General features: G+C 39.3%; 2 protein-coding genes and 1 long non-coding RNA gene across 4 annotated transcripts in view; 2 read left to right on the forward strand and 1 right to left on the reverse strand.

Annotated features, from left to right (window-relative positions):
* The window catches only part of GOLPH3 (golgi phosphoprotein 3), a 47428-nt gene extending 41339 nt beyond the window's left edge, over positions 1 to 6089 (forward strand). The window contains exon 4 of the mRNA XM_061129282.1: positions 4185 to 6089. Coding sequence (XP_060985265.1) covers positions 4185 to 4609 — 425 coding nt within the window. The 3' untranslated portion in view covers positions 4610 to 6089. The remainder of the gene's footprint in view (positions 1 to 4184) is intronic.
* Positions 6090 to 8630: 2541 nt separating this feature from the next.
* Positions 8631 to 23899, forward strand: LOC133046452 (uncharacterized). Its single transcript, XR_009690510.1, has 3 exons — positions 8631 to 8768; positions 20300 to 20462; positions 23135 to 23899. It is a non-coding gene; the product is annotated as an uncharacterized LOC133046452 (long non-coding RNA).
* Positions 19046 to 25241, reverse strand: part of PDZD2 (PDZ domain containing 2) — a 260003-nt gene continuing 253807 nt past the window's right edge. For both annotated transcript variants that reach the window (XM_061129279.1, XM_061129281.1), the window contains exon 24: positions 19046 to 21873. In XM_061129279.1, the coding sequence (XP_060985262.1) occupies positions 21692 to 21873 (182 nt within the window). In that variant the 3' untranslated portion in view covers positions 19046 to 21691. The remainder of the gene's footprint in view (positions 21874 to 25241) is intronic.

The raw sequence follows: 25241 nt of genomic DNA on the forward strand, positions 1-25241 counted from the left end.
TATTCCTCTGGGCTCTTGGTTCATATTGTTTTTATGGCCTTATTTACATCTTATCCTAGCCAGTACTGTTAGTTTATATTATGAATCTTTTTCCCTTCACTAGATTTAAAATTTCTAGAGTTAGAAGTATGTCTTATTAATACTGCATCCTCAGTACCTCATATGATTTTTTAGACCATTATTAATAGGATAAATTCTAAGTGCCAAAGTGCTGGTTCTTGCACACAGGTAAATAATAGCTAATGTTTATTGAGAACTTATCTTGTGCCAGTCTTTATTCTAATAACTTGATATAGCTTTAACTTACTTAATCTTCATAATAACCCTTATGAGCTGGAAAGAGTTCTTTTCGTTGCTTTACATAGTAGATACAGTGGAATAGAGAAGTTTTGCCCAGGGTTGCACACTGAGGAGATGACCAAATTGGAATTTAGATCCAAATAGTCTGCCTCCAGAACTTGCTCTTACAACCTTGTTACTGTGCTGTAGTGCTTCATCAAGTTGCTGTTCATGGTTTCTCTTTTTTGTTTTTGTTAATGATTTTTTAACATTAAATGTAGGTGTGGATTAATTTAATACCAAAATTGAAAACAAGTAGAATTTCATTTATTATTGAGTTATATTTTTCTTTTGTACTGTTAAGTTTTAAAATCTAATAGGGCCCCAGATATATTTCAGCTCTTTTCATTTTTGAAGTTATCAAGAAAATTGAATGCAGTGATTATTTTTCTTTTTGTGGAAGCTGATTTGCCGTGGTTTTTTATTTGAAAAGTTTGTTTTCTCTCTCTCTGTATTTTTCTTTGTGTCCTAGCCTTGCGATCCCAGTTCCCCAACCAGAGATTGAATCTGCATCCCTTGCAGTGGAAGTATGGAGTCTTAACCATTGGTCCACCAGGGAACTAACTCCCTGGTTGACTGTTTTTGTTGATTCCCCCTGACCCATTAGTTTTGGGTCGCAAAACTGCTTCTTCACAAGACTAGTAGTTTTTGTTAGATGCTGGACATTGACTGCCACTTTGTTGTGTGCTGAATTTTGTTTGTCTTTAAAGACCATTGAAATTTGTTTTGCTAGGCAGTTACTTGTGGATCAGTTTGTTCGTAAGCTTTGTTAGGCTGGGTCTGGAATAGCCTTTACTGAAGGCCTGGTTTAGCCGTTAATACAAAGATGTGATCCTTTTGGAATTCTTTCTAAATGTCCTGGGTGTTCAGTGAGACCTTTCCATTTAAGCCAGTTGGCACTCAGCTTTTTCCTAGCCCTCTGTGAACTCTCGGTATTGTTCACCTTACAGCTTTGTGGTAGTGCCCCTGGCGCCCTCCAGCCCCCCCACCTTATTTTTACCTTTGTGGACTTTGTCATCTTAACCCCTGTGCCTTCGTTTTTCATCACACCTAAGTGAAAACACCATGTGGGTTTCTAGAGCTCTTACTCTGCATAGTCCCCTCTTTCCCAGGACTGCCTTGCATATTCCAGTTGTCTTAGCTTCCTCCAACTCGGATCTCTGCCTTTTTAACAGTGTGACTCCTTTGCTCTGCTTGAGATCTGCTCTCCTGCCTGAGATGTGCCTTTAGGTGGTAGGCTTGGGCAGTCGTAGGCTCAGGTTTCTCTCAAAAGATAAAAAGGTAAGTCCAAGATTGATTACTTAGTCATAGCCTAACACTTCTTTAGTGTTAAGTCATGGCAAAATGACTTGGAACACTAATATGGAGCTTTCTGTGACAATGGAAATGTTCTCTTTCTGTGCTGTCCATTCAGTAGCCTCTTGCCCCACTTGGCTAATGAGTACTTGAAACTGGCTAATAGCACTTGAAAGTGGCTAGGGCAGCTGAGGAGCAGAGTTGTTTTCCCTCTTTATTTATTTATTTGGCTGTGTGGCTTGCAGGATATTAGCTCTCCAATCAGAGATCAAACCTGGGCCCCCTGCAGTGGAAGGATGGAGTCCTAACCTTCGGACCGCAAGGGAATTCTGAATTTTTAAATTAGTTTAAATATAATAGCTGTGTAAACTAGGGTGGCCAAAAGATTCGTTTTTTTTTCCCCTATATGCTGGCACTAGTAGCTTTAGTTGCCTTTAACTTCATTTGAAACAGTTTTGTTAGATTGTATTGTGACAGCTGGTCATATCAGTGAGTACTTAAAAAAAAATCAAAATTGAATTTTTGTGTAGCCATTTTAATATTGAAGGTGAAGGAAAAAACCAACATTTTTGACATGTTACGTTTCATTTCAAGAAAGGGTAAAAACTGAAATGGCAAAAAAAAAAAAAGGTTTGTGCAGCATTGGAGAAGATGCTGAGACTTAATGTGTCAGAGGTGGTTTGCAGAGTCTCGTCCTGGAAATTTCTGTTGGGTGATGCTCCATGGTCAGGTGGCCAGTTGAAGTTGATAGGGATCAAATCAAGACATTAACTGAGAACAGTCAGTGTTATTCCACATGGGACATAGCCGACATACCCAGAATATCCAAATCAAGCGTTAAGAATAATTTGTACCTGCTTGGTTATGTTAATTGTTTTGATGTTTGGGTTCCACATAAGTTAAGTGAAAAAAACCTCTTGGCCGTTTCCTTGCATGCAATTCTCTACTGAAACATAAGGAAAACTTTTGGGTCATGAGAAGTAGATGTGGTACAGTAATGTGAAACAGAAGATCATGGGGCAAGCAACATGAACTACCAGTAACCACACCAAGGCTGGTCTTCCCCAAAGAAGGTGATGATGTGTATATGGTGGAGTTGGAAGGGGGGTCTCCGTTACGAGCTCCTTCTGGAAGACCAAAGAATTAATTCCAGCAAGTACTGTTCCCAGTTAGACCAGTAACTGAAAGCAGCACTCGACGAAAAGCACCTGGAATTAGTCAACAGAAAACGTGTAATCTTCTATCAGGATAACAGCATGTTTCTTTGATGACCAGCCAGAAACTGTCACAGTTTGGCCAGCAAGTTCTGACTCGTCTGCCATATTCCCTAGACATTGCACCTTCAGATTTCCATTTATTTCAGTCTTTATAGAATTCTTTTAACAGAAAAAAATTCAATTCCCTGGAAGACTCTTACTGTAAGAGGCACCTGGAACAGTTCTTTGCTCTAAGAGATAAATTTGGAAAGATGCAATTATGAAGTTGCCTGAAAAATGGCAGACGGTAGTGGAACAAAATGGTGAATATGTTCAATAAAGTTCTTAGTAAAAATGAAAATGTGTCCTTTAATTTTCACTTAAACCAAAGGAACTTTTTGGGCAACCCAGAGTCGGACATGACTGAAGCGACTTAGCAGCAGCAGCAATAGTTAATGACTGCTGTAGTAGACAGTGGTGCAGTGTTTTTTCCTCAGTATTATGAAATTTCAGTCTTACAGCTTTTGTATATAATAATAAGTGCATGTGGTTGATCTCTGCCGTGTCCCAATTTAGAATCTTACTATAGTATTTTTTTCAAATGACCCAACTAGTTACATGTTCATTGGAGATTGATTTGAAAAATACAGAAAATACAAGAAAGAAAATTTGTCACATAAAATCCGAAAAATAATCAAGATTATTTTGATGTATTTCCTTCTAGTCTTCTATAAAGAAAATAATTGTTTTTGTAAAAAATATTTGATTTTTAGTGTTTCTGTCTTGAAAGGGAATGTGCATAGACAGCAAGATTGAAATGATGAAAATGATTTGTCCTTTTGTAATTAGCTTTATATTATTTGTCATCAAAGAACAACATTTGCCTAACAAGCTTTCATAGCTTTATAGGCCAGGTATATGTAGCAGTTTCAGGAATGACATACTCATCAGGAAACTTTTTAACTCTTTTTCTCTCTTTGTTGCAGATTGGTGTTTAATAGGAAAGAAAGTTCATAGTTTGCTATTGGCTGCTTTTTGACAATAGCTAGAGAGAAGGCAAACATAATTTAATATTTGGCTTATTTCCACATTAGGGGAACTGGTTTGGAGACTTCTTTCAGTTCCGTCTTTTGAGTAACTGTTGTGCCTGAAAATCATTTGCCAGGTGCTTAGAAACCAAAGGCCTTGGCCCTCAAGGGGTTCATGGTTTAGTTGGCAAGAAAACAACTGGATTTTCTTCTGTTTCTCTGGAGGAAAAAATGTCAGATGTTACTGTTCATTTTAATGATACAGAATTTAATAAAATTAGCAGCTAATACCTATCCTTTCTAACTTCTGGAATCTTTTGTTTAGGTGAGACGTGGAATCCATTAAAATTGCATTATCAGTTAAGAAACGTGCGGGAACGATTAGCTAAAAACCTGGTAGAAAAGGGCGTGCTGACCACAGAGAAACAGAACTTCCTCCTCTTTGACATGACGACGCACCCCCTCACCAACAACAACATTAAGCAGCGCCTCATCAAGAAGGTACAGGAAGCCGTTCTCGACAAGTGGGTGAACGACCCTCACCGCATGGACAAGCGCCTGCTGGCCCTCATCTACCTGGCCCACGCCTCCGACGTCCTGGAGAACGCGTTCGCGCCCCTGCTGGACGAGCAGTACGATGTAGCCACCAAGCGGGTGCGGCAGCTCCTGGACTTGGACCCCGAGGTGGAGTGTCTGAAGGCCGGGACCAACGAGGTGCTGTGGGCGGTGGTGGCGGCCTTCACCAAGTGACCCTGCCCCGAACCACGCGTCCCCCTTTCTCTCTCGGGAACCAGTCCTTTTTCTTCTCGGACTTCTGGTTTTCTGCAGTTTGTACTTCCCACACTGTAATTGGCTTCTGTTTGATGAAATGGTGGGTGGCTTTTTCTTTTCTGTATGTATGCAGGATTCTGCTGGTACGAGAGGCCTTCCTCTTTCTGTTTTGAAAAAAGTTTTACTGCCATATTGGCATTCCATTCCTTGTTGCCATCCTCACTGTTCCCGTTTCGGGTTTCTGGTGTTCTTTGACTTTCAAAGTACCACCAGTCTCCTCACCTGCACATCTTTTGGATTACCTCAGGCTGAGTTTTTCCTGTATGTGCGTGTCCATCTAATGTTCTGCCTGCAATTCAGACAGAAGTCACAAAATGGCCTTTAACTCACCAAAGGTAAATATCTGTATCTATTGGGACATTTTATACATAGACCTCAGTTGAGATGTATACTTAGCAAATTATTTTTAAATTGAAATACACAGTAAATAATATAAAGTGCCCCTTGATTTTGCTTCCCATGTAAATCTATTGTATTATTACACTTGTTATAATTTTAACTATTAAGTCATAAAGGTCCAGTTGTTTCACACAGCCAGTTTGGGATGAGCTGCATTCCAGTTATGCTGTATATAGTTTGAAGTATATATAAATTGTTCGTTCTTCTGGCCACCCCTGCCCATCTTAGTATTTTGCAGGATTTAATTGGTTGTACACCTGGTGCCCCTTACTTGCTACAGTCATTATAATTTGGTGGCAAAATAGACCTCATCATTAAGGAGAGAAAAGATGTATGTCTTAATTGGTCCCAACATTTTTTGAGCTGTGCCATTCATGGTACTCTTTGCTTATGCATCTCCATTTTGGATTTTTTTTTTTTTTTGTCTTACTATTTTTATCATTTCTATAGAGAAGAGGCTTGTGACCAGTACTAATCTTGAGTACAGTTTTATCTTTTTCTGTCCACAGGTAAATTAATGTCTGCTCTTAAATATCTACTCACACTTTCTTGGGGGAAAACAATCAAATGTCAGTACTAGCAGATGTTGCATGTAAATCGTTAGCAAGTAATGACTACAACTCAGATGATTAAGAATTTTGTAACAGAAAGCTCTGCTATGTTTTAATTTTTATATACAATTATGATAATTAGCACATTCTAAGAATATAAACCTTTGCTTTTTAAAGTTTATTTTTACTATTTCTTTATCACTGTTTATTGGATCACCATTGGTTTCATAATGTAAATACTATATATTGAACAAATTAAATGTCAAATTTTTTATTACCATAGTTCATGTTACTAGTGGGGCTTTCAGGTGTTTAGAGATTTTTTTGGTTAACATTCAATGCAAAAGTACTAGATGGTGTATAACTCTAGAGTTGAGTTTTAAGGGATTCCCTAATATGTATACTATCTTTTTATCTAAAGTAATAAATAAACTATGATCTTGAAAGTGCCTGAATCAGAGCAAGCATGTTATTTGTATTTTTGTATTCTGAGTTTTGTGGCCTTAGAGTTCTTTCTGAAGAAGTTTTACTTAGCCTTAATGTAGTGTGGCAATATTTCTACAAAGGGGTTGGCAAAATTTTTCTTATTGGTTCAAATAGTAAATACTGATATTTTAGGCTTTGTGAGCCATATACAGTGTTGCAGCTACTCAACTCTGAGTGAAAGTTGCTGTAGACAGTACAGATAAATGGGTGAGGCTGTAGTCTAGTGAAACTTCATTTACAGAACAGGCAGCTGGCCATGAGCAATGGTTTACCAATCCCTATTTTAATTCACGAAAAAAGTCAGATTTTTCTGTCCATTAAAATAACCTCTTTTACCTCCAGACGATACTATTGGTGGTGATTAAATATAGAAGGTATTAATTTATTGTTTCTTCCCATAAAATGGATACTTGAAACTTACACCATGTCCTGGAATTTCTTTTTAGGTGAACATTTACGTTTTTCTCCTGAAAAGATTTTAAAGGTGAGGTACTCGATGTTTCTGAGGTCTTCTTGACTTCTGCAGCAGCATCTGTATTCTCACGCAAGGAGGAAAGGGCTCACCTGTACTTCCACCAGAGTTTGATTCAGAGCAGAGTGCCCCTCAGCTCTGCCTGTGTGTGACCCCAACTTCAGTATTTGCTTGTGTCTCCAGAGCAGAGGGTGTCATCTAGAACTCAGTTCTTCCACAGAAGGCTGCTGCTTCCAGCTGTCTGTAAGCAGGATTGGTGTGACTCCAGGGACCATGTTCTGTGTGGAAGGTGCAGTGTGTCCACAGGTTTCTGCCACTTGGTAAAAAGCCTTCAGATCCAAGAATCGGGGAGAGAGTTTTACTATAATAAAACTTAAATAGAGATCTGTTGTGCAAAGAATCTGCTGCATTTTGACTTCTTCATATGTTATTTAATTACTGAGTGTTCCCTAGAATAACCAGGTCTAGAACAGGGCTGTAACAAAAAGGAGAAAGGAAACTTAATGCATGCTCTATGCCTAGTGAGGGATTTTATATCTTGTTATGACCTCCCCAAACTGCAATAACTGTCTCATTTAATGAAGAGCAGGCTTGGAGAGGAGGGGTTGCCCAGTCTCACATTATCTGGTAAGTGTTTGAGCTTTTTAATCCTGAAGTAATTGAAAACATAATTGCATCCAACCATAATTTTTCCCTTCTTGTTTCGGGACTGGGAGGGGGCTTCTTTCTCCAACAGAAACAAAACAAGAATAGTGGGCATGCAAGAAGATCTCATGGTGGTGCAAAAGACAGTGATAAATGGATATCCCTACTTTATTCTGATATCTTGGTATAACTTACATGGGTTAATCTTTCAGGGATGAAAAAGTTGACTGTATGTTCTCAGAAGAAAGCATCATCATCGAATGTCAGTTGGCCAAAAAAACCCTGGCCTGCCAAATGAAGCAGGATTGGCTTGCGACTTCTGATGCATTCTGCTACTCAGTTCTTCCCATTATTTGTGAACAGCAGGACAAACCTTTGAATTTGGCCGCCACCTGAAGGGAAGCGAGAGCAGCTGGTGTGCAATTCAGTGGCCACATAGGACCAGTGAGTGATGACGTCCAGCCTGATGATGACAAGGATCCATGACTGCCACGCACGGCTCCTCTTGGCTCAGGAATGGGGAAGCCGCCGTTACAAGTCTCTGTGAGATATTTATGAAGTTTAATCCCAACTCAGTGGCCTCCATCTTAAATATGAACACTTAGGCTGTCAGATAGCATTGTTCTGTTTCGCTTTCATCCAGAACAAGATGACTGACAGCTGGAGGTAACTTCCAATTCATTGCAGCCCACTGGGTCCCAGGTGATATCCCTGGCTCTTGTAGCTTTTGTGCAAATGACACATAGTCTTTAGTAGCATCAAGTAGAGGTATTAATGTTTATAACCTTGCAGGCTACTCTTGAGAGAGGTACAGATGGTAAAGTTAAATTGGTATCCACACTTCCTCAGCCCAGTGTTAGAATTACGTAGGCATTCACTCCTGCAGAGCAGTTGTGTGCTAATTCCCACTAGCATCATATACTGCTGTGCAATTTACTTTTTGCACTTATATTACGGAGAACTTTAAGAATAAGCACACATCTTTCTTTTTAGTCATTTTTGGTTTCATGTATAACTTCCATTAATGGATATTTTGATTGTTCTCATATTTACTGTTCTAAGCAGTATTGTAAACATATATTTTCGTACATATTTTTATATTTTATTTCCATGGGAGGAATTAACAGATGTGAGTTTGCTCAGTTTGCTTGAAAATGTAAAAGATAAGTTCTCTAAGATCTGTGTTAATTTCCACTTCAAATAATGTGAATGCTGGCTTCCCTACACACTAGCTAATGCTGTAGAGCGTATCATCAATCCTGGTCTTTGCCAAGGTAATAGTAGAGAAGAATGATCAAATTATTTTAATTGTTGAAGGGTTGATTATTATTTACAACCTTTATTGGTAATTTGTGTTCTTTTCCTATGAGTTACCTGTTCATGTTCTTTATTCGTTTTTATAATTTAGGATATTGATCTTTTTACAGATTGGTTCACCAGGTTCACAGGACTTTCTATGTATTATGGATATTAACCCCTTGTGTCTATGATGTATTTTCCCCAGTGTTTGGAGTTGCTATATATGGTAAGTTTTTTTTTTTTTTTTTAACCATGTAGTAAAGTGTAAGGTGCAGTGCTCAAGCATGGAATCTGTGGAGACTTTATCATACTAAAGAGATCAGCATGGTGTTAGGTTTGGGAATATATATACACATATATGACTTCCCTTGTGGCTCAGACAGTAAAGCTTCTGCCTGCAATGCAGGAGACCTCGGTTCAAGTCCTGGGTCGGGAGATCCCCTGGAGAAGGAAATGGCAACCCATTCCAGTATTCTTGCCTGGGAGATTGCATGGACTGAGAAAACTGGTAGGCTACAGTCCATGGGGTCACAAAGAGTCAGACATGACTGAATGACTTCACTTCATTTTACTTCATATACATATATATACACACACACACACACACACACACACACACACACACACATACTTCAGAAAAATTTGGGATGTGTGCTAAGTTGCTTCAGTTGTGTCCAACTCTGTGAGCCCATAGACTGTAGCCCATTAGGCTCCTCTGTGCATGGGATCCTCCAGGCAAGAATACTAGAGTGGGTTGCCATGCCTGCCTCCAGGGGATCTTCCTGATGCAGGAGTTGAACCTGTGTCTCTTATGTCTCCTGCATTGGCAGGCGGCTTCTTTACCACTAGTGCCACCTGGGAGGTATGATTAAATGCAAGCAATATAAAAATCACAGAAATGCGTAATGTATGAGCATATGTATAGGTAAACATTTAATTTTATGATTAAATTATATATGAAAAATCTCATAGACAAATGTATAGGCTAATGGATTATTTTAAGGCAGTATGCTTGCAACCATCACCCCAGCCAGGAGATAGAACCTTGCTGGCTCTCCAGAAGCTGTTCAAGGCTTCCTCCCAATTACAGCTTCCCTGACCCCTAGGACTTCATAGACCCATTCAACTTCAGCTTCTTGAGCGTTACTGGTTGGGGCATAGACTTGGATTACTGTGATACTGAATGGTTTGCCTTGAAAATGAACATAGATCATTCCGTCATTTTTGAGATTGCACCCAAGCACTGCATTTCGGACTCTCTTGTTGACTATGAGGGCTGCTCCATTTCTTTTAAGGAATTCTTGCCCACAGTAGTAGATATAATGGTCATCTGAATTAAATTCACCCATTCCAGTCCATTTTAGTTCACTGATTCCTAAAATGTCAGTGTTCACTTTTGCCATCTCCTGTTTGACCACTTCTAATTTACTCTTTTACTCTCTCAAAGAGTCAGACACAACTGACTGACTGAACGGAACTGAATTTACCTTGATTCATGGACCTAACATTCCAGGTTCCTATGCAATATTGTTCTTTATAGCACTGGACTTTACTTCCATCACCAGTGACATCCACAACTGGGTGTTTTCGTTTTGGCTCCACCTCTTCATTCTTTCTGGAGTTATTTCTCCTTTCTTCTCCAGTAGCATATTGAGCACCTACCGACCTGGGGAGTTCACCTTTCAGTGTCCTTTCTTTTTGCCTTTTCATACTGTTATGGGGTTCTCAAGGCAAGAATACTGAAGTGGTTTGCCATTCCCTTCTCCAGTGGACCACATTTTGTCAGCAAATTTGGGAAAGGTCAGTTTTCCAGTCCAGTCCCAAAGAAGGGCAGTGCCAAAGAATGTTCAAACTACCACACAATTGCACTCATCTCACACACTAGCAAAGTAATGCTCAAAATTCTCCAAGCAAGGATTCACACACAGTATGTGACCCGTGAACTTCCAAATGTTCAAGCTGGTTTTAGAAAAGGCAGAGGAACCAAAGATCAAATTGCCAGCATCCATTGGATCATTGAAAATGCAACAGAGTTCCAGAAAAACATCTACTTCTGCTTTATTAATTATGCCAAAACCTTTGACTGTGTAGATAACAACAAACTGTGGAAAATTCTTCAAGAGATGGGAATACCAGACCACCTTAGAAATCTGTATGCAGGTTAAGAAGCAACAGATCTAGAAATGGAACAACAGATTGGTTTCAAATCGGGAAAGGAGTATGTCAAGGCTGTGTATTGTCGCCCTGTTTATTTAACTTACGTGCAGAGTACAACATGAGAAATGCCGGGCTGGATGAAGCACAGGCTGGATTCAAGATTGTGGGAGAAATACCAATAACAGATATGCAGATGACACCACACTTATGGCAGAAAGTGAAGAGTAACTAAAGAGCCTCTTGATGAAAGAGGAAAGTGAAAAAGCTGGCTTAAAACTCAGCATTCAAAAAACAAAGATCATGGCATCTGGTCCCATCACTTCATGGCAAATAGATGGGGAAACAATGGAAACAGTGATAGACTTTATTTTCTTGGGCTGCAAAATCACTGCAGAGGGTGACTGCAGCCATGAAATTAAAAGATGCTTATTCCTTGGAAGGAAAGTTATGACCAACCTAGAGAGCATATTAAAAAGCAGAGACATTACTTTGCCAACAACGGTCTGTCTAGTCAAGGCTGTGGTTTTTCCAGTGGTCATGTATGGATGTGAGAGTTGGACTGTAAAGAAAGCTGAGCGCCAAAGAATTGATACTTTTGAACTGTGGTGTTGGAGAAGACTCTTGAGAGTCCCTTGGACTTCAAGGAGATCCAACCAGTCCATCCTAAAGGAAATTAGTCCTGAACATTCATTGGAAGGACTGATGTTGAAGCTGAAAGTCCAGTACTTTGGCTACCTGATGCGAAGAACTGGCTCACTTGAAAAGACCGTGATGCTGGGAAAGATTGAGGGCAGGAGGAGAAGGGGACGGCAGAGGATGAGATGGTTGGATGGCATCACCGACACAATGGACATGGGTTTGGGTGGACTCTGGGAGTTGGTGGACAGGGAGGCCTGGCGTGTTGCAGTTCATGGGGTCGCAAAGAGTCGGACACAACTGAGTGACTGGACTGAACTGAACTGAACTCCTTGGAAGGAAAGTTACGACCAACCTAGACAGCATATTAAAAAGCAGAAACATTACTTCACTGACAAAGGTCCGCCTAGTCAAAGATACGGTTTTTCCAGTAGTCATGTATGGATGTGAGAGTTGGACTATAAAGCAAGCTGAGCGCTGAAGAATTGATGCTTTTGAGCTGTGGTGTTGGAGAAGACTCCTCAGAGTCCCTCGGGCTTCAAGGAGATCAAACCAGTCAATCGTAAAGGAAATTAGTCCTGAACATTCATTGGAAGGACTGATGCTGAAGCTAAGACTCCAGTACTTTGGCCACCTGATGGGAAGAAATAATTGGAAAAGACTCTGATGCTGGGAAAAAGTGAAGGCAGGAGGAGAACGGGATGACAGGATGAGATGGTTGGATGGCATGATCAACTCAATGGATACGAGTTTGAGCGAGCTCCGGAAGTTGGTGATGGATAGGGAGGCCTGGCTTGCTACAGTCCATGGGGTCACAAAGAGTTGGACATGACTGAGCAACTAAACTAACTAAGCAACTAACTAATTAACTAACTGAGCAACTAACTAAGGGTATTCTCTACCCCAACCCAGCCTGCGTCTTTAATAATTTTGTCATGTTTCAGTTTTTGTTTTATGTGTCCTTTTTAGTTTCTCTCAATCTGTAGGTTCTTTCATTTTTTTCTTTGTGGAGTATTTGTTAATGAAATTGGATCCCTTGTTCTTTTGTTTGGATTTTGCTGATGGTATCCACAGTGTATAGTTTGATGTGTTATATTGACTTTTGTACTTCCCGAGAATTATACCTTACATCTGAGGCTCCATCAGATTCTGGCTGGTTTGTGTAGGCACCTGTTTCATAGGTGGTGGTGTGTCCTTTTCAACAGGAAGCACATGATACCTCTCTTTGTGAAAAGCAACCTTGCTCTTCAGTCTTAGACCCTGTAATTTATGCAACCATGGGGTTACGTATGGAAGTACTTTAATTGCTCTCATTTGTTTATTAGCTAGAATAATATTTCTATAAAGAGAAACTTCATCTTTCCTAGAGTAGTTTTTAGTACAGTTCATAAAGGAAAAGTAAGAGAATTTCTACATTTTATTTACCAATTTTCAGAATAGAGTTTGTTCCAAAGCAATCTCCAAAGGTTTTCTTAAAGAATTAGTTTTCTTTAAGTATCCCAAATGTGGAGATAAACAAGCTTTTATATCATCATCATTTTCCTTGATGAGAAGTATTGTAGGATTCTTGATATGGAAAAGTAGAGCTGTAGCTTTAGGATGGAAGATAGAAAACCCTTGTAGCTCTAAATTCATCAAATAATTTTCAATCACAAGTATCAATGTAAACTTGTGGGCAGCTTTACATTTTCCTTTTTTATTGTGGTTAAATACCCGTAACATGAAATTTACCATTTCAGTCATACTTAAGTGTACAGTTCAGTGCCTCTACTTTTTGTAGTTATGCTGTATCTGTTTTGTAAGAACATTGTCATTATATACACTAATCTCTCCCTTTTAACTCTTAAGTCTTCAAGTAAATACATGCTTAATGCTCACCACCATTCCTTATGTCTATCCAGTCATCTTGCTTGTCTTGCTCATTTGTTAGTAGATTCTTCTGGAAGGGCTTGTGAGAATAGTATACTCTGGGTTTTTGTATGCTGATGAGAGTTTATCTATAGCCTTATTTGAAAGTCACTTTGTTTGGATAAAATGGTTGAGTCACATTTTTTTTTAGTATCTTAAGTATGTTCTTTTTGGCATAAAGCATCATTGTCAGTGTCTGGTTATAACATGATTTTCTTTCTCTCTCATGAATGCCTTTTTCTTTTTGCCTGGAGCCCACAGGATTTTTTCCCCTTGATATTTTGCCGGTAATATTACTACAGTATGTTTTGGTGTTGGGTTATTCTGGATCAGTATTTGCAAGTACATGGTGTGTTCTTTTAATACATAGTGTCAAATCTTTTTTTATTCTCAATTTCAGGAAATTAAAGTATTAATTTAATAGTTTTATTCCCTTGTTTAGGCTTTCTTCTTTGGAGATTGCTACTTTTTTCTGGGTCACTTTTGCTTGCGTTCTTTTTTTTTTTTTAGTTTCTATTTGTTTTTTGGCCAAGTATCACATGGGATCTTAGTTCCCTGATGAGGGATCGAACCTGCACCCCCTATATTGGGAGCACAGAGTCTTAACCACCAGACCACCAGGGAAATCCCTGCTTGGGTTCATTATTACTTACCTTTAAATGTTTCACCCTTTTTATCTTCTGTTTCTCTTAAGACATCTTATTCACTGTGAATGATTGTTCTGGTCTTTTCTGAAATTAATTTTTTCCCAAGTTTTAATAACCAGTTTCTGAATTTTTATAATTTCTGTTGATATCTTCATTCATGTTTTGTGTCATTTCCCTGATATATTTTAACTCATTTTGAGGTATTTTTCATTGGTTCCCTAGATATGTCTTTCTGTTTATGTACCTTTGTTTAGCTGTAGGGGTTATATTTGCTCCTAATGCTTTTTCTTTTCTTATGATAACTTTGTATGGGATTTGACCTAGATCATTTTCTATTACCCATTTTTATATGATTTTGCTTTCCCTATTTTAAAAGGGAGATGCAGGTCAGGATAGCTTTTCTGTGTTTATTGTCTAGACTTCCTTCTGTTTTCAGTTTAAAGAAACATGGCAGCTTGCTTTCTGAGATCTGATTCTGCTACTCTACCCGCCTTTGTCTGGACCTTCTTTTTTTTTTTCCTCTATTCTTTTTCTATTCAATTTTGATTCTGTTCCCAGTAGTTTCTCCTCAGTGTGGGGCATTGGCTAATCATTTTTTTTAATTGTAGTTTTATTTATTTATTTGCACAGCACATGGGATCTTTAGTTGCATCACACAAACTGTTAGTTGCCATATGTGGGGTCTAGTTTCCTTGCCAGGGTTTGAACCCAGGCTCCCTGCATTGGGAGCGTGGAGTCTTAGCCACTGGACCACCAGGGACATCCCAGGCTGATCATTTTTGAAAGTGAAAAAACTAGTCAAGTTTCAGGGGCCTTTATCCAACTGGTCTTCTGAGCTTCCCTGTTGATTATGAAGGTAAAGGTGTGGGGCTGGGGTGTGTAGCTTGGGGCTGTCACATGTCCTGTTGTTCTTTCCTTGCACATGATCTTTATTCCAGTGGTTTGGCTGTCTTTGGAAGAGGAGACTATTTTAATTATAGTAGCTTCCTGATGGTGTTGTAACAGGGCTAGTACCCAAGTTATTATGCTTTTTTGTTTATTTTTAAATTAAAAGATAATTGCTTTACACAATTTTATTGTTTTCTGTCAAACCTCAGCATGAATCAGCCATAGGTATTTGTTTGTCTCCTCCCTCTTGAACCTCCCTCCCATCTCTCCCCGTCTCACTCCCTAGGTTGGTACAGAGCTCTGAGTTCCCTGAGACATAGAGCAAATTCCCCTTGGCTATCTATTTTACACATGGTAATCTGTTTCCATGTTACTCTCTCCATACATCTCACCCTCTCCCCCCACCCCCCCCCCCCCACCCCCATGTCCATAAGTCTGTTCTTTATGTCAATTTCTCCATTGCTGCCCTGCAAATAAATTCTTTGGTACCATCTTTCTAGATTTCATATATATGTGTTAGTATACAATATTTATCTCTCTCTTTCTGACTTACTTCACTCTGTATAGTAGGCTCTAGGTTCATCCACCTCATTAGAGCTGACTCAAATGTGTTCCTTTTTATGACTGAGTAATATTCAGTCATATTACTAAATACGCCACTGCTTCTTTATCCATTCATATGTGGATGGACATCTAGGTTGCTTCTATGTTCTAGCTGTTGTAAATAGTGCTGCAGTGAACATTGGGATATATGTGCCATTTTCCAATTTTGGTTTCCTCAGGGTATATGCCTCAGAGTGGGGTCGCTAGGTCATATGGTGGTTTTATTCCTAGTTTTTTAAGGAATCTCCATACCATCTTCATAGTGGCTGTATCAATTTAAATTTCCACCAAAAGTGCAAGAGGGTTCCCTTTTATCCACATCCTCTCCAGCATTTATTGTTTGTAGACTTTTTGATGATGGCCATTCTGACTGGTGTGAGGTGATATCTCATTTTAGTTTTGATTTGCATTTTTCTAATAATGAGCGATACTGAGCATCTTTTCATGTTTGTTAGCCGTCTGTATGTTTTCTTTGGAGAAATGTCTGTTTAGGTCTTTTCCCCACTTTTTGATTGGGTTGCTTGTTTTTCTGGTATTGAGTTGTATGAGCTGCTTGTATATTTTGGAAATTAACCCTTTGTCAGTTGTTTCATTTGTTATTTGTCATGTTTTGTTGGATGATTTTTGTAGCCAATTTTGCTGAATTCTAATGGTTTTTAAATTGATATGTTTGTGTTCACATGTACTGAGATATGTCTATGCAAACTGTGTATTTTTGTTCCTACTATTTATACGTCTTAAAAAACTAACTGTATTGGCTTGTATCTCTAGAATGTTGTTAGTAGTCTAGTGTTAGTTGCTCAGTCGTGTTCAACTCTTTGTGACCCCATGGACTGTAGCCCATCAGGCTCCTCTGTCCCTGGAATTCTCCAGGCAAGAATACTGGAATGGGTTGGCATGCCCTTCTCCAGGGGATCTTCCCAACCCAGGGATTGAACCCAGGTCTCCCACATTGCAGGCAGATTCTTGACCGTTTGAGCTACTTGGGGAGCCCTAGAATGTTGTTATTCAATAATAATAATTGAACATCTGTGTATTTCTAACTCTAATGGGAATGATTCTGGAGTTTTCCATTAAGAGTTTGAAGCAGACTTTTTTAAAAAAAAAAGTCTTTCAAAAGATTTGTGTCCTACTGATATAAGAACTATGTTTATTAATTTCTTAATTTTAAATCATTCATGCAGTCCTGAATTAACATCACTAAAACTTGGTATTTATTATATTACTGTATCAGTAGATTCTATTGGCTAACATTTATAAATTTTTTGTCCATTTTCACTGTATTCTAAGCATTTTTCAAGTTCAGTTCACCTTCACTGTCACTGACTTGTACTTCTGTAAGTTGATTTGCTGCTGCTTGGATGACTTTGGGTTTGTGAAGGTGCTCAGTTCTACTGGATCTCATTTGATCTTCTCTTTTTTGGTCTTGTGCTTCTTAGTAGCCTCATTCTCTTTGAGTGAATTGAGAATATAAAAGTTTGTGTTTATAGTTTTCTTCTGATTCCCAAGGTAATCCTCCAAATTACATTCTTTAATCTGCCTATTGCATACTGTTTTAACACCCTCGCTCCAGCTTTCCTGGTTCTTTCATAAGAGGCTGTTTAACGGGGGAGGCAGGGTTCTGTTGAAACCTGACATTTGGTCAGTAGTTGGGTATTTCAGCGCTGTGTTTAAGCATCATTCAGTTCCTCCCTTAGGATGAGAAAGTTGGATACCAGCTGATTTTAATCTTCATTCAGATCTACCTCAGCTGCTTTGAGGGGATCAAGAGGAAGGGTGTGGCCCATAAGGGCTTGGGTGGGCAGAGGCTGAGTGGGTCAGTTGAGCCCTTTCCTTGAAGGAACCTGTGTGATAGGGGCTCCCCTCAGAGCAGACCATTCCTCCCCCGTTACTCCTGTGACCCGCTGAGGCTCATGGGGTGCCTGAGAAAATAAAAATGAGATTCAGCCTCTTCAGTCTCACCTTCTCTACCATTCTGTGGAGTGGAAATGGCTCCAATTCAGGGTGCTTTCTGAACTTTCTGGGGCTCACCATCTGTAATCCCCTTTCTTCAAGTTAAAAGGCTTTGTTGACATTCTTTACATTCTTCAGAACTCTCATTTCATACCATCTCTCTCTTCTTCAGAGAGAGTTGTATCCCATTTCATTGTCATTTTGGTCTCCCTTTATTGTGCATGGTGTAGCCTTCGACATTCATAGAATGGGTTTGTGGCTATTTCTCTTTGTGTGTGTGTGTGTGTGTGTGTGTGTGTGTGTGTGTGTGTGTGTGTGTGTGTGTGTGTGTGTGTGTGTGTGTGTGTGTGTGTGTGTGTGTGTGTGTGTGTGTGTGTGTGTGTGTGTGTGTGTGTGTGTGTGTGTTTCTATACTGTATTAAAACTCTCCCCCAGGGAAAGCTCTGCCCAAGTGTAGCAGTGGACTAAGCCAATCAGAACCTTACTTTTGAAGGATCTATGGACAGGCAGCAAGCAGCCTATACGTCCACAGTTCTGTGATACAGAGTGGGGCCAAAATTATTACAAAATAGCATTCATCAGTTTCTAAATAAATGGTGTGAAGAATTGAGGATACAGCTGGTGGAGGAAGAAGCAGGTCTGTAAACAGTAGTGGAGCCCTACAAGTGGGGGCACTGAGTGATGACCCATGATCCCCGAGTTCCTCCTGTCACTGAGACCAGGTCATATGCTGAGTCCTGTTCTGGGATTTCTGTGAGATGCCATCTTGCCTGCTTTCTTGGGCTACTCTAATTTGGTGTCTGCATCTGAAAACCAAAAGATCCTAAAATAAAGTAGTTGATTTTAATTTCACTCTGAAGTAAGATCCTAGATCACCCAAGTATTTGTGGGGAGAGGTAAATCAAAATGGGCAGGGTTTTTAGGAAAAATGAATAATGTAGTCATTGTGAAGGAGAGAAAAAACTGTGAATAGCATCCAATTGAGGCTGGAAACCCTTAATTTGCAGCATCATCATACTGTTTAGTTGTGAGATTTTTCTCTAGGAATTGGCATGTAGGCATCAAGAAGCTGGCTGGTTGAAAGGATCCTGGATCAACCTGGGCGAAGGTGCTGTGTGCCTAGTGTTCTACCATAGGGTCTAGTCTAAACAGAGAAGGGAAGGAACGCTGGGGGGAATGGTTTCTGAAGGTGAGAAAATTGACACTTGTTTAGGGATTAGGGGTCTTCCAGGTGGCACTTCCCTGGTGGCTCAGTGGTAAAGAATCTGTCTGCAATGCAGGAGACCTGGGTTTGATCCCTGGGTTAGGAAGATCCCCTGAAGGAGGGCATGGCAATGTACTCCAGTATCCTTACCTGGAGAATTCCAGGAACAGAGGAGCCTGGCGGGCTACAGTCCACAGGGTCGCAAAGAGTTGGTCACAACTGAAGTGACTTAGCATGCACGCTAGGGATTCGAGGCCTGTTGAAATTGAAGAAGCAGTAGCAGGAGAAAGGGGGTAGTAAGCTCCAGGAGGTTATAGAGGTGTGAGCTGTGTGATTTATTGATTTCAGAGGTGGAATAGATTTGAGTTTGTGTTATATCCTAGGTGTGACCATGGAAGAAGAGGGATTTGACTTCTTTTGTCTTGTTCCTCTTATGCATTCAGGTCATTAGTATTTCTTATCTTCATGTTGTAAAAGGTTATTCTATAGATGCAGAACTAAGACCACGAACAAGTAGTAAACAGTGTTTATTTTCTTAAAATTACTTTAAAAAGGTTGTTTATAGAGATGTGGATTTACATAACTTGGCGACAACATTTTAAAAATGTACAGGCTATTTTGTATTATTGCACTTACTCTTTCATAATATATAAGGCATTTTATTTTACATAAATAAAGGATAATGTATAATATCATACAACAGGTGTGGTGCCAATTAAGTCAACCCTAAAATTAAATGAACTGTGTATGGGAGGATAGAAATGAAACCCAACTTACTTCAACCTTCACGGTATATCCTTGCAACTACGATATACACATAACAAAGTTACTGTCATAGCTTATTGGATGACTGACTGACCAGCTAAAAAAACCAAAACAATGGAAGTTTTAGTAGGACAATACCATTAGTGTTCACGTCAGGAAGTGTGGGACTTTATTAGACTAATTAGAAATACAAGTCATGCCTTGGACACTGACAACAAGTAAATATCTTTCTATCTTAGGGTCAAAGTTTAGCTTTTGCTTCCTCAAAATCTAATTGTCGAATTCCATGGGAAGCCTTCTGGCGGGGTCCACTAGAAATAGCTGATGACTTGAATATGGTTCAGTGAACCAGAGGGCTACCCTCACACTTTTTAGTTACGAGGGTTAGGAACTCTTAGAAGGAGAGACTGTTTCATTGCTTCAGAAGCTCCTGTCACATGGACTGTGCATTTCTATGTAGGCACAGCTAGGAGAGTAAAGACAAAAAATTTTCAGCGTGGACTTCAAATCATCTCTCATTTAGGCAAGAAAGCAGAAGCCACAAAACTGACCCCAGAGACTTAAAAACAATCTAGCATGCACCTTGCACTGACTTCCTATAGTATCCTACCTGGAACTGTAGTAGTGAAAAGTAGAAGCTAAATTAATCAGGTCTTTCTAGCAAACTCGTGAACTACATTCCCTTTTGTATAACCTGTTTAAAATGAGGAATCTGGGCTCACACCAGCCAGATAACTCAATCCCATCTGAGAACCTCTCTGGGCCAGCACCACAGAGGTTTACTGGGATCAGTCACTCAGAAATAGGTGAATGAAAGAAATCGCCCACATGAAACCCTTGCGTCACCATGCACGCATGTATGCGGCTTCACCCGTATTCTCAGACTCAGTGGGCTGGTTTGTGCCACCGGAGCATTCGGCCTGTGACCACCCAATTCTGCTCCTTTACCTCGAAAGACTGACTCACCCTCATTCTCCATCTTCTGATTACATTTTAGTAAATGAAGCTGATGAAGGTCTGGGTCGTTAAGAAAAGGTACAGTGTGAGGAGAGGCCGGCCCTTTTGGTGACCAGGAACAGCAACATCGAATGGAAACAGTTACTACAAAGAAGCTGGTGCTTCAGAAGGAAGAGCAGCTGGAATGAGTGTCACAAGCAAGCGTGAGTCACAACTGTGTTCTGCTGGGAAACATTTTTGGCAAAAGAGAGAATTTGCAAAACAGGAAAACAAAAAGAGCAAAAACTTCAGTCACTGCAGAGCTAATGCCATTACACTCAGGTCAGGAAAATTGATCCAATGGTTAGAAATGTTACATTTCTTAAGCTTATTGAGAAAGGGGGAAAAAAGTAAAAAAAAGTCCTTTAAAAGGATTATTTTAAGCTCCTCTACTTGGATTACAATCCAAGGATACTAAAAAGATAATTGATTTCTAAAAATTTAGCTTAAATTAGTGGTTGGAGAGTACACAAAATATAAAAATGGAAACTCAGTGACAATGGTATTTTTGCCTGCTCTTTCATTAACCAGTCTTGAATTTCAGCATTTATTCAAGACAAGTTGCAAACTGGATGTAAGGTGCTTTCAGAGCTGGAACTTTCTGCTCATTCTAAGCAGCGAAGTTCATGGCTATTTAGTACAGTTTATCCAAACTGCATTCCTGTAAAATTGCCTTACGACGTACACTTTAGATCATGATCAATACTTCATGGTGATCAATAACTACCGATTAAACTATGCAGCCATACGTTGCACATTACACTCACTAAAAATACCACTTTCTGTATTTTGCTTTTTCATTTTTGGATAATTCCTGAGCCAACCTAACCATTAGGTCATAACTGATTCTGTTTGTTCAAGGGTCATGTTTTCCTTTTCAGGATAACAGACCCTTAGCTCCTCCCACTGAATGTGCCTAAAAGCATTCTGTCATTTACTTACAAAATTATATAAAACTAGTCCTTTTAGTTGTGACAGTTGTGTTGCCCTCAGACGTTGTCAGATCCCTAATTGCCAGGATTGATTATGTTGGGAGAGGTGGGAGGAAGGATTTGGAGGTCTCACTAAATGTTTCAAGTAAAGAAGGGCATGCCACATCTTGTGTCCCCATTAGGAAACATAACAGACAGGAGGGGACAGGCACTGGAACGAAGTGGACCCTCCCAGCCTAAGTGATCCAGGCAGAAGGCTTAGGAGTTCAGCTCCATGGCTGCTGCTTCACGTGTGAACAAAAAAAGCTGGGGAGTCTGATAGTCTTGCCCGTACCAGTGCTTCTCTGTTGTTTCAGGAACCCATTGTTTCAGGAACCCATTCTGATTTGCCAAAAAAGGAATTGAGAAAAGGCGATTCCAGGTTTAAAAAAAAAAAAAAGTAACAAGCACCGTTAGCGTCACTACCAGTGCTTGCTGCATGAAGAATCCCTGTGCTTTCTAATGACTAACTGCACAGGTCCCTCTGGGACAGCCTTCATGATATTCCAGGCATCGAAGTGCATCAGCCCCACCAGGGATTTCCCATTAATGGCCAGAATTTCATCTCCAGCTTCTATTGTTCCTGCTTGCTCAGCTGCACCACCTGTGAGAATAAAGACAGAATGATAGCTGGGAACATTCGTAATATATAGAATAAATTCCAAGTAAACTAAAAACTTTAGCTAGAAAAATCTCTAAACCATGTGCCTGCCTTTAATCTTAGGAGAAGGAAAGTTTTCTTAAAACAAGACACACAAAGCATATACACAGAAAAAGAAATGTGACCACATAAAAAAATTCAAATCTGTAACCCCTCCTCCCCTAAACATAATCAATTGACTAGGGGATGATATTTTCATTGTATTTAGTCAACAAATAGAATGGGGGTTACTCTTCAGCTGGGCTAAAGATCTCCAGATCAATAATCAACCCACCAAAAATCCAAATGACCAATAAAAAACAAGTTCAGCTTCTAGTTGTTAATAAATATTGGCTGATATATCCAACATGCTGAGAATTAATGAGAATTATATACTCATCAGTGACCCGCCTTTACTTATTAACAAAGCTTAACATATTTCTACATGAAACTCTGTTATGGCAAGTTGATGAGCTTTGGAAAAGACAGAGTTTGCACCCCCTTCTATATACTCTTGCACATAAACATCTAAAACAATCATATTAAAGAAATGCACGCTGGCTGTAGAGGCATCTTTTCATCTAACGTAAGAAAGGACATTGAGAGAGAAAAATACCTAAGTTTGAAAAGAATTTTCTCAGAAATGTTTAATTAGATCTCAAAACACTGAGCAGATAAATCTTTTTGTCCTAGATTTTTGAAAATCATCGTTATTATTTGATATCAATACATGTGAAATGATAGTTGACTATAAAGACTGACAGAATAAAAATATAGCTGGAAGAAAGGAATTTCAAACCAACTCAAGGACAAAACACTTCATGTGGTTATCAGAAAAGACATGAGCCCTCACCAATATCAGGCCTACAAAGAACAAGGAGACTGAATTCTAATCATTGCTTTCTCAAGATACACATTTTTGGAAGTCTCAAAGCACCGATGTCTGACAGACCCAGTTAACACTGTGTTAGCATAGTTCCTATTCTGGGAATATTAACTAAAGGCCCCAAGCAGGTTATCTGAAACCATAAATTTTCTGGGTGTTCATCTGAGTCTAAGGATATGGGGATTCCAACCAACCAAAACAGGAGGCTGTGAGTTAGGGGCTGTAGGCAGTCACACTGGTTTGGTCTCAAAGTCTGTGACTTCAAGCAGGTTAAGGTTTCTTGAAATTTCAGTTTTCTCATCTGCAAAATGGTGTTAACCTGTCTTGCTCCCTCACTAGGTTTTTACAAGGATCTAATGAGATGAAGCAGGTGAAGTCCTTGGTGAACCACTCAGCGCTGTGCACACCAGAGGTTGTGCCAGCTTTTGGACTTCTTATAAGCGAGAGAGAAGTAAACTTTCTTGTTTAAACTGTTGTTTTGGGTTTTCTGTTACCTGAGGCCAAAGAGAATTCCAATTTGATCAGGGTGTGTCTATTGAGGTTTTAAGAAAATATCTTTTAGAATCCTTCTATGCTTTTTTCCAAAAACGTCTGGCATAGTTTTTGTGTAGCACACTTTTAGGTTCTTTTCAGTTTTACTGTGCATTGGTAGCTTACAGTACTGAATGTACGCCTAGCTGTTTTTCTCATTCATTCACGGTTTTTGAGCTGGTCCCGGTTAATGGATATAGATCCTACTTGCTTCTTGAATTGCTGCATAGTTTTCCTTTTTATGGATGTAATGTATTTTACTCATCATTTTGCTACAGACAGAAATTTAAACTGTTTCATAGCTTCCAATTTAGCAAGCATTGCCAAATTTTTCCCCAGAGAGAGGTACCATTATATATACTTTTGCAAGAAAGTATGAGTGTTCTCCTTTCCCTACATCTTGCCAACACATCGTATTATGAGATTTCTTATTTATGGCCAACCTGATTTTAAAAAGATGATTCCTAGTAGTTACAATTTTCACCCAATAACTAATATTAGTTTGAGTATCCTTCCCTCTATTTGTTGACCATTTAGGTTTTAACTTTTGTCTATTTTCTGTTCATTTCATTTACCCAGATTTTCCCTTTATTTTGTATTTCTTATTGAATTATAGTTATTAGTATATTCTGGAATTAGCCTTTTGTTGATGTAAATACATTGCAAATATCTTCCAGTTGCTTAGATTTTTATGAAACTTTTTGCCATTTAGAAGTTAAACATTTTATATCTATGTATAATGTATATCATATATGTGTAATATAAATTATATACTTTTATGGTGTGTTTTTGTATGATATTTATGTAATTCTATTAGGATTTTAAAACAATGGTTATTGTTGATATACAGGAAATTCTTTTGCTTTTTTTGTATGTTGACTGTGAATTCTGCAGTCTTGGTGAACTGTTTATATTGGCTTGACATTTGATTCTCTTAGCTTTTTTCCAGTGAGGAAGGAAGAACATACAGTTTGCCAATAATGACAAACTACATTCCTGTACTTCCAGTCTTCATACCTCTAATCTTGTCTTATTGTGTTACTGATATTCTTGGTAAAATGATGAAAAGAGAAACATTTTAAAAGCAGCCTAGACAGTAGTAGTGATGATGTTCTACCTCGATGGCTGCTGCTTCACACAAGAGGTTACAAGTAATTATTTACTCATTTTTTTTCATCAATAAAATCCCTGACCTTCAAGAGAGCTTTTGGGAAATACAATATTTAATTCATTTATTATTCAAAGAATTTTTCTGTATTAGATTGATGCAAGAAATTGAATATTGCTGTATTGCTTTTAGTGTTTGGGCTGAAAGGCACAGGAAACCAAGATAAACAGAAAACCGGTATCCATTAAATTTTTAAGTAAAATAAAGGTAAGAAAAAAATCTTTGGGTAGAGTGCTAAACCTGAACAAAGAAACCAGCTTTACTGGTCTCCAGAAAGATTCGAGAGGAGGGAGCAGTATAATATTCAGAAATCCCTGAATGCCTTTTCCCAGGAATAAATCTACAGGCTTGCACACAAGAGCAGTGGCAAGGCTTGTCTGTGCAACAGGTGCGTCTTTCCCATCCTCTCTATCCACTTGCACAGTACAGTGTTCATGGATTTCTAGCCTGATGCTAGACAAGAGGCCAGGAAGATACCGGAACATCATCTTTGCTCTGCTAGAAGGAGACCTCAGGGGCACTCATCTCTCCCGGGGCTGCTTTTCCACTCTGGTGCTGCAGATGCCATGGGATTCCTGGGCCTGGCCTCCCATTCTCCACCTGGCTGCTGCTTTATCCGCCCCTGGTCTTTTGGCTCACAGGCCAAAAACACCTTATTGAGAGGTGAGCTTCTTGGCCGGCAGAAGCTTCATGTCCCGTGACTGGTCACAGTCACCCTTCACTGTGCGTGTCCTAAGCATCACCATC

This window comes from Dama dama, chromosome 25 (assembly GCF_033118175.1).
Source record: "Dama dama isolate Ldn47 chromosome 25, ASM3311817v1, whole genome shotgun sequence".
Taxonomy (NCBI): domain Eukaryota; kingdom Metazoa; phylum Chordata; class Mammalia; order Artiodactyla; family Cervidae; genus Dama; species Dama dama.